Source organism: Trachurus japonicus, chromosome 15 (assembly GCF_045865225.1).
Source record: "Trachurus japonicus isolate A0001 chromosome 15, Traja_1.0".
NCBI classification, from domain to species: Eukaryota; Metazoa; Chordata; class Actinopteri; order Carangiformes; family Carangidae; genus Trachurus; species Trachurus japonicus.
Genome location: NC_140921.1, coordinates 18,675,190 through 18,684,022, shown reverse-complemented (window position 1 = coordinate 18,684,022; position 8,833 = coordinate 18,675,190). Strand labels below are relative to the sequence as shown.

The following is an 8,833-nucleotide window of genomic DNA, read 5'->3' as shown; positions in this document are numbered from 1 at the left end:
CGACAGGCGCGCGGCTTACGTTTTTTTTTTTTTGACCAAAAATTAAAATTTCTTCAAATTTCTCCAAACTCGGATATATCATCTGGGGGTCCGAGGGGAGTCCAACGCAGAAGGTTTGGTTGAAATCGGGCCGGTGGTTTTGGAGAAAATGACCAAAAACCAAACAGGCGATTTTAAAAAGACGACAGGCTTACGTTTTTTTTTTTTTTGACCAAAAAATTAAATTTCTTCAAATTTCTCCAAACTCGGATATATCATCTGGGGGTCCGAGGGGAGTCCAACGCATAAGGTTTGGTTGAAATCGGGCCGGTGGTTTTGGAGAAAATGACCAAAAACCAAACAGGCGATTTTAAAAAGACGACAGGCGCGCGGCTTACGTTTTTTTTTTTTTGACCAAAAATTTAAATTTCTCCAAACTCAGATATATCATCTGGTGGTCCGAGGGGAGTCCAACGCAGAAGGTTTGGTTGAAATCGGGCCGGTGGTTTTGGAGAAAATGACCAAAAACCAAACAGGCGATTTTAAAAAGACGACAGGCGCGCGCGGCTTACGTTTTTTTTTTTTTGACCAAAAAATTAAATTTCTTCAAATTTCTCCAAACTCGGATATATCATCTGGGGGTCCGAGGGGAGTCCAACGCAGAAGGTTTGGCTGAAATCGGGCCGGTGGTTTTGGAGAAAATGACCAAAAACCAAACAGGCGATTTTAAAAAGACGACAGGCGCGCGGCTTACGTTTTTTTTTTTTTTGACCAAAAATTTAAATTTCTCCAAACTCGGATATATCATCTGGGGGTCCGAGGGGAGTCCAACGCAGAAGGTTTGGTTGAAATCGGGCTGGTGGTTTTGGAGAAAATGACCAAAAACCAAACAGGCGATTTTAAAAAGACAACAGGCGCGCGGCTTACGTTTTTTTTTTTTTTGACCAAAAATTAAAATTTCTCCAAACTCGGATATATCATCTGGGGGTCCGAGGGGAGTCCAACGCAGAAGGTTTGGTTGAAATCGGGCCGGTGGTTTTGGAGAAAATGACCAAAAACCAAACAGGCGATTTTAAAAAGACGACAGGCGCGCGGCTTACGTTTTTTTTTTTTTGACCAAAAATTAAAATTTCTTCAAATTTATCCAAACTCGGATATATCATCTGGGGGTCCGAGGGGAGTCCAACGCAGAAGGTTTGGTTGAAATCGGGCCGGTGGTTTTGGAGAAAATGACCAAAAACCAAACAGGCGATTTTAACGAGCGGCCAGGCTGCACCTGCACTGTTCTATTTATAGACTTTGATAACGAGCTGGCCCCAACAGCTGGCCACTGCACACAGAGCAGAGCAGAGCAGAGAGATTTGTGCTCAGCCCAGAAAAAGAGAACCGTACCTCTTATCAGAATGTGGCCATGACTACTGGGGCAAGGAGACCTTCCTGAGCACATTGATGTGCATTAAATGTTTGTAGGGCAAAAACTTTTCTCAGGGTCGCAAGGTAGAAAAGGGGGGCATTTCTGTTTTTCTAAAAAAATCAGCTCCTACTTTTATATTGAAGTGGATGAGCCACTGGAGCGGGTCTAGCTGCACAATTAGGCTCATAGAGACAATTCTGTAAGTCTGTCTGCTGTTTTGAACACATCAAATGAGACACGACAAGTGTGGCTACAAACCAGTGAGGAAATCATGTGTCTAGAGTTTAATTTGTGGCCGTGCTGGCAATTTATCCAGAAAAAAATCCTGAATGTTTTTTCGATCCCTCTCACTCTAGCGATGATGTCACTCACTCTAAGCCCTGCTCGTTAGACGCAACACACACCCATTATAAAGCTGGATTTTGTCAAAAAAACTTAATGATTTTAAAGCGGCCAAATATCAGAAACTGTTGAAGATATCAATAAGCTGAGTCATAGAGGAATACTTCAAAAGTTTGTCTACAGCTCAGAATTTGAATGAAGTCTCTAGCTGAAAGTATGTGGACACTTTAAAGGCTGAAAGAAGTAAGAAGATTTGAAGAGTTTCAAGACTGTTCCAATGCATTCTCTATGGGGAAAAAAAAATCAGAAATAGTTGAATATTGCAAAAAGTATGAATAGTTGAAAAGAGAAAAGACATAGCACACCTGTCCCGAAAAGGCTGAACATTTTGATATTTGAATTGTTGAAATAGCACAAAGTATGAAGGACTAGTTACATGACGAAGAAAGGCAGAAAATGGCCGAACCGAATAACAATAGTGTGAATGCTGGAAGCATTCACACTATTGTGGGAGTCACAGGGAGTCACAGGGAGTCACTGTCCGGACAGCTGTTGTCAAGGCAAATTTCAAAAATGGTCAAAATTATCTAAACAAAAAATCTGATAATAGATAAATTGCATCTAGACAGCATGGAAATGTTGGTGATTTGTTTTTAACTCTAAGTGTTCTGCTTCTCGAGAGAAAATCTGATGTTTAAAATTCCACTCTCACATTGACTGCAGTTGTTTCCATGAGAGCAGAATTCAAAATGTCCTCAAAAATTCAGTTTTTGAGATAAAATTCTGATATTTGCCAAACTTCATCAACCATGACTCCAAAATATTGTCAATATTTCTCAGGAAGATTGAAAATGTATTTAGCAGGAATTGGATGATATATGTTTACAGTAGTGTTTACAGTCAAACATTTTGATGCACTGTAGGCTAAATTTTTGATTAATCAAAAATCCGAGAAACAAATTTTGTGGAGGACAGTCTGGAGATGCTCTGTAGCAAGTTTGGTGTCAATTGAGCAAAAATTGTGGGAGCCTGGGAGGAGATACATTTTTAAAGTTTTACAGTTATTGAAAAAAGAGAGTGATGGACTTCATAATTTGTATTGAGTCTAAATGAACAAAGGTTTCAGCAGTATTGGGACTACATTGTGGTAAAGTTTCAAAACTGTAGCATCTACTGTTGGTTTGGAAAGAATTTTTAAAGTTTTAAAATTTAAACGCTTATTGTGCCCCCCCTAGGAGGGGGGGGGGCACATGTCCTTGGAGTTGAGCAAATCTGGCATGGGGTTGGACGTTTCTGTAGAGTTTGGTGAGTTTCCGCCCATGGGAAGTAGCCTATGACTTCCGTGGAAGAAGAAAGAAGAAGAATTCCTAAGAATACAATAGTGTCCTGGCAGCTTAGCTGCCCGGACCCTAATGAAACTCCTGACAGTTACTGTGCATATTGCACTGGTCGTCATTGCACCAGCTCTTAATCAACTTTTAACCACAACCACGTCACATTTCCTGTCAAAATGCATGTATTTTGTGGTCAGCTGTAATACACGGCTGCACCATCTTTTCTTTGATAGATTGAGAAACTATGAGTTCTCCCCGTTAGGAACCAAACAATGACACATTAATCTATCAATCGCACATTTCAGTACTCACAATATTAAAAGTATTTTTGTCGTCTTCCTGGATTTTGAAAGGATTAGTCAGGCTTGAAAATTTGCAACTGTGCACCAACTGGTGAAAGTTCTCTTTTTTAATTTAATGGTCTTCCTATTTCATAATTGAAACAAAGGAATCAAAACAATGAGGGATTAGAAAGCCAAAATTGTATGAGAGTCTGGCTGGGGAATAAAACACCTGACTAGCATCGAAATGGGATTTATGTTCATGTTTTTAAGATTAATCCATAATGCATCAATTTATTACTTCATAATATTATGTGTCATCCAAAAAAGGAGAATTAAATAGTAACAATAGCTGCCAGATCAGTACAATATGTGCCACCAAATGCATTGGAATATAAGCATAATGCAGCTAGCATAAATGTAGTAAGTATGTATGTAAAATTTGTATAACACTTCTTTTTTTATTTGATTTTATTTTTTCTTTCTATGGATGGTTTGATTTATTGTCTATTTGTTTATGTAGAGTCTGTATTACAATACACTTTCTTGTCACATTAATAATATATTATTATAGGCTATTTACTTAATTTCTGACACAGATTAGGTCCATAGAGACAAGACAATAAAACAACAATTTATATTAAAATAAAATTACAGTACGTTGGGTGTATACTTGGGGAGTTTTTCACACACACTAAAAAGTCTGACAATAAAAAATGTCACGTTACTGGGCCGTAAGATGCTGACAGAAACTGTGCACATGGCGCCATCTAGTGGTCAAACTAAAACACTGTCAACTTTTGGTAATGGTCCCTTCCTCGCAGCTCCTGACAAACCGGTGGCTGTCTGAAAAGAGAAACAAGCAGGATGCTTACTTCACGGTCGTGTTTACGTTCAATATCAAGTCAAATGTTTGGGTTTGGATGTGGGCTGCTGGGAAATCCCCCCCCCCTCCCACCCAGAGGGAGTGGTCCTGCCCAGAGCCTCATGTGTCTCGTCCTCCGCTGCTGCTGCTGCGGCCAACATCACTACGCATGCGCAGAAACATTGTGTGTGTGACTGTCAGTATGTAGTTTCACTTTGCGCAGATATTGAGCCGTGTTTGGCTTTCTGGTGGAAATTATTTTACCGAAACGCAACACGAAGACAAACTTTAAAGTCGCGTTTGGGGGACTTTGAAGGGTGACGGTATAATTTCGCCGGTTTAACCCTCTTCTTCTCAACACTAAACAAGAAAAACGAAGCGTAAACAACACGTTTAGCTAATCTGGAGCAACAATGTTCTGACGTCTGGAGCTAAAAATCATCTACTGACAGGTGAGTCGACCAAGCCTGTGGGACGAGCTGGTTTTAGTTGACACACTCTTTGAGTTGTCTGATTTTATTGAACGTAGCATTGGACATTCAGCGACACATCAATGGCTCCTGTCTTGACCCCAGATTTAGGTCACTGTAGCGACAGGAAGTTACATTCAGCAAGGTAAACAGAAGACTTGTGACTGATAAGTTACCAACACCCTTCATAAAGACAGTATTACAATACTGTATTGTAATATGAATACAGTGGCATGCAAAAGTTTGGGCACCCCTGATCAAAATTTCTGTAAATGTGAACAGTAAAGCAAGTGGAAGATGAAATGATCTCCAAAAGCATAAAGTTACACATTCCCTTTACATTTTAAACAATGTATTTATTTATTTTCATCTTTTACATTTTCAAAAAGACAGAAAATGAAAAGGGCACGCAGCAAAGGTTTGGGTACCCTCCATAGTTAGTACCTATAGTAGCCCCCCCTTTGGAAACTATCACAGAGTGTAAATAGTAAATATCTTGTCTGATACCTTGGTCAAAGTTATCTGAGAGCTTGAGTCTCCTGGGTTTCCCATTCTTTTGCAGGCTTATGGTTTGTTTCCCGGTGTCACTCTAAAATTAAAACAATACAATGATATTGCCTAAAATGTTGCAAAAGAGTGTTTCATGTTTAACTTTATGCCTTTTGGAGATCATTTCATCTTCCACTTGCATTTTGACCAGGGGTGCCCAAACATTTGCATGCCACTGCATATGCAATACATGCCCCTTAATTGTTAGTAATGATGATAATATTTCCTGCTGATGCATAGTGTAGTGTTACATATCGTGCAAATGAATGAAGAGAAAGACTTTTAAGATCTACAATGAAGTCCAGAAGTCTCAGGATAATGTAATATTTTCCTTGTTTTTCCTTTTCATGATTTTCTTTAGACTACCTCTGCTGCCCAGTGGCTCCGGTACACGTCACACTATGGAGCGGACCGCACTCAGACAGAACCAGCTCTGTGGCTCCTGGGAGATGAAGGAGAGACTTGGCATGGGAGGCTTTGGGCACGTCTACCTGTACCAGCACATTGTAAGTTCTGTCAGCCACCTACACACCGAGGAGAAATGAACTCCAGATCCACGTCGTCCACTGTCTTTGGCTTGTTTTAATCCCTTGTCTGTGTCTGGAGCAGGAGCTAGGAGACAAGATCGCTGTGAAACTCTGCCGCCTGGAGCTGAACTCCAAGAACAAAGACCGCTGGAGCAGAGAGATCCAGATCATGAAAAAGTGAGTTAAAACATCTGCTTGTAACTCATTAACAAACTTTCATCTTTTTGCATCTTGTCAAAGCAACCCTAATTGTTTGGCTCTCTTCCTTTTCCAGGCTGAACCATGTGAATGTTGTTCAGGCCCGAGAAGTACCAGAGGAGTTGAGCTCCATTGCTTTAAATGATCTACCTCTATTGGCCATGGAGTACTGCTCAAGAGGAGACCTACGCAAGGTCCCAGATTAGTAAACTACAAAGACCCAAAGAAGTTTACGGTCTCTTTTAACAGTGCACTCTTAACCTCTGTACCTCTTCATGTAGGTGTTGAATAAGCCAGAAAACTGTTGTGGGCTAAAGGAAAGTGAAGTCCTCTCACTGCTTAGTGACATTGGTAATGTCGATGTTCCCCTCAACTTGTACTTTGATATAAACCAGATCATCTCAGTCATCACAAATGAGTTTACAATGTGTATAAACAGTATAATACATCTTTTACAAACACAGGCTCTGGTATTCAGTATCTCCATGAAAACAAGATCATTCACAGAGACCTGAAGCCAGAGAACATAGTTCTGCAGGAGAATGGTGGAAAGGTAAAGTAATATCTTTGTGTACATGTATACGGCATGTATAAACTGCACTGAAATGATACTGTGTGTTATATGTGGTTGTATGTGCCTTGCTCTCACTATGAAACTGTATTTTCTCCAGCTTGTCCATAAAATCATTGATCTTGGTTATGCCAAAGACCTAGATCAGGGCAGTCTCTGTACATCCTTTGTTGGAACTCTCCAGTATCTGGTCAGTGTTGCATCATCAGTACAACCAATATGTGTCAACAATCAAGCTCTTATAAATCTATCTGTATGTGTCCCAGGCTCCAGAGCTGTTTGAGAGTAAACCCTACACTGTAACTGTGGACTACTGGAGCTTTGGCACAGTGATCTTTGAATGTACTTGTGGCTTTCGGCCCTTTTTACACCACATGCAGCCTGTACAGTGGTGAGTCAGCACTAATACATATCGACCTGCAAGACATTTGTGTTAAAGTTGGAGACAAAGAAATGAGACTGAATATAGATTTTGTTTGTTTAGAAACATATTGTGGATCTCATTTTTTGATCGTATTTATGATTGCCTGCTTTTGTAGGACAAGTAAAGTCAAGAACAAAGGCCCTAAGGACATCATGGCAGTAGAGGACATGAATGGAGAAGTCAGATTCTCCACACATCTCCCATATCCAAACAATCTCAGCAGGTAAAGATAATAAGATGTTATTTCTGACCCAACAGCGCTCCTTATTCTGGCTTACATCTGACCTTTGTATGTGGGTGTGTGTATGTGTTAAAAGGCCACTGCTGGAGCCAGTTGAGTCTTTACTACAGATGTTGCTGCTGTGGGACCCTGCAGCGCGTGGTGGAGGGCTGGATCCTGAGACAAACAAGCCAAACTGCTACACTGTCCTACAGAATATCCTGAACATGAAGGTCCAATATATGATTTTAAACTGTATTTAGACTCACTAATATCTAACTTTATGGAGTGTTTTTATGGATTTATACATGCCAGTAGGCTAGAGGACGTTAAGCAGAGCAAACCTCTCATTTGGGACATTTATGACTCCAGGTGATTCATGTTTTGGACATGACGTCAGCCCAGCTGCACTCCTTGGTTTTGGGAGCTGAGGAGAGTTTACACTCCCTGCAGCTTCGACTTGAGACGCACACACAGACACACATTTCCCCGCTGAGTCAAGAGCTGCTGCTGGAGACGGGAATCTCCCTTGACCCACGCAGACCGCCCGCGCACTGTCTGCCAGAAGGATTGGTATGAGACACAAATGTAAACAAAAAGTGTCTACTGTCAATCAAACCCCAGCAAAAAGTACAGAGGACAATAGGGCCTACTTTTTATATACATATTTAAAAATATTGTTTGCGTTTTGGATTTTGGGGTATTTTCTGCATTACTGTGTTATTTTTTGTCTTTTTTTCTGCATTTCAACAGTAATTTAACAGTTGATTTGCAGAAGAGCTAAAATAAATAAGGAATATACGTTCATTTGTAATATTTGACGAATTTTGGACCATATGAATTAATGAATTTGTTTGCTTCTAGCCTTTCTCACTTGTTCAAAAAGAAAAAATATCAGCAAATCTAAACCTCAGCATAGATCTCCACTGGTGATACTTGTTATTTGCTTTCAGCGAGGCTGGGACAGCTCCATAGTCTTCTTGTTTGATAAGAGCCTGACCAAGTATTCAGGACCGCTGACTGCCAGACCTCTGCCAGACAGTGTCAACTTTATAGGTGAGATATATAAGTTTGTATTTTATCATCAGTCTTTGTCTGTTGTTAAACTCTGGAAGGTTTCCTTTGGCCTCGAAAGTTATTGAAGGAATTCATGTTGGAGAAAAGTAAAACTAGGGAAATCTTTGTTGATGCACTCTCTGGATAAAGTGTTATATGGTGTCCAAGTGAATGTGGGAGTCACGTGTCTTTCTTTTTTGTGTCGTCTCAGTCAGGGAGACCAAAACACAGCTCCCTCTGTCTGCACTGAGAAAGGTGTGGGGGGAAGCAGTGAGCTACATCTGTGGACTGAAGGAGGACTACATTCGTCTGTACCAAGGGCAGAAGGCTGCCATGTAAGAGCATGAACACATACAAATACAGTATATGCACTCAGCCAAAAAAACATGTCCTTATCTAGTGTTTGTGTGTGAAGGCTGAGTCTGCTGCGTTACAACACCAACCTTACACGGTACAAGAACCTGCTGTTCTCCCAGTCGCAGCAGCTCCGAGCCAAACTGGCTTTCTTTAAGACCAGCATCCAGCACGACCTCGAGCAGTACACCAAGCAGAGGCACACTGGAGTCTGTGAGTTGATACAATTCTGCTGCTGAGATACATTTG

General features: G+C 40.7%; 1 protein-coding gene across 3 annotated transcripts in view; it reads left to right on the top strand.

Moving 5' to 3' along the window:
• Positions 1–4,380: 4,380 nt before the first annotated feature.
• LOC146973554 (inhibitor of nuclear factor kappa-B kinase subunit alpha-like) overlaps positions 4,381–8,833 on the top strand; it is a 6,706-nt gene continuing 2,253 nt past the window's right edge. The window contains exons 1-14 of one of the 3 annotated variants that reach the window (XM_085800210.1): positions 4,381–4,667; positions 5,596–5,740; positions 5,844–5,938; positions 6,036–6,153; positions 6,241–6,310; positions 6,424–6,512; positions 6,631–6,720; positions 6,797–6,921; positions 7,070–7,177; positions 7,272–7,407; positions 7,547–7,747; positions 8,128–8,230; positions 8,442–8,565; positions 8,646–8,797. In XM_085800210.1, the coding sequence (XP_085656336.1) occupies positions 5,636–5,740; positions 5,844–5,938; positions 6,036–6,153; positions 6,241–6,310; positions 6,424–6,512; positions 6,631–6,720; positions 6,797–6,921; positions 7,070–7,177; positions 7,272–7,407; positions 7,547–7,747; positions 8,128–8,230; positions 8,442–8,565; positions 8,646–8,797 (1,516 nt within the window). In that variant the 5' untranslated portion in view covers positions 4,381–4,667; positions 5,596–5,635. Of the gene's footprint in view, positions 4,683–5,595; positions 5,741–5,843; positions 5,939–6,035; positions 6,154–6,240; positions 6,311–6,423; positions 6,513–6,630; positions 6,721–6,796; positions 6,922–7,069; positions 7,178–7,271; positions 7,408–7,546; positions 7,748–8,127; positions 8,231–8,441; positions 8,566–8,645; positions 8,798–8,833 lie in introns of all 3 variants that reach the window. The other 2 variants (XM_085800211.1, XM_085800212.1) reach the window with 2 other exon arrangements.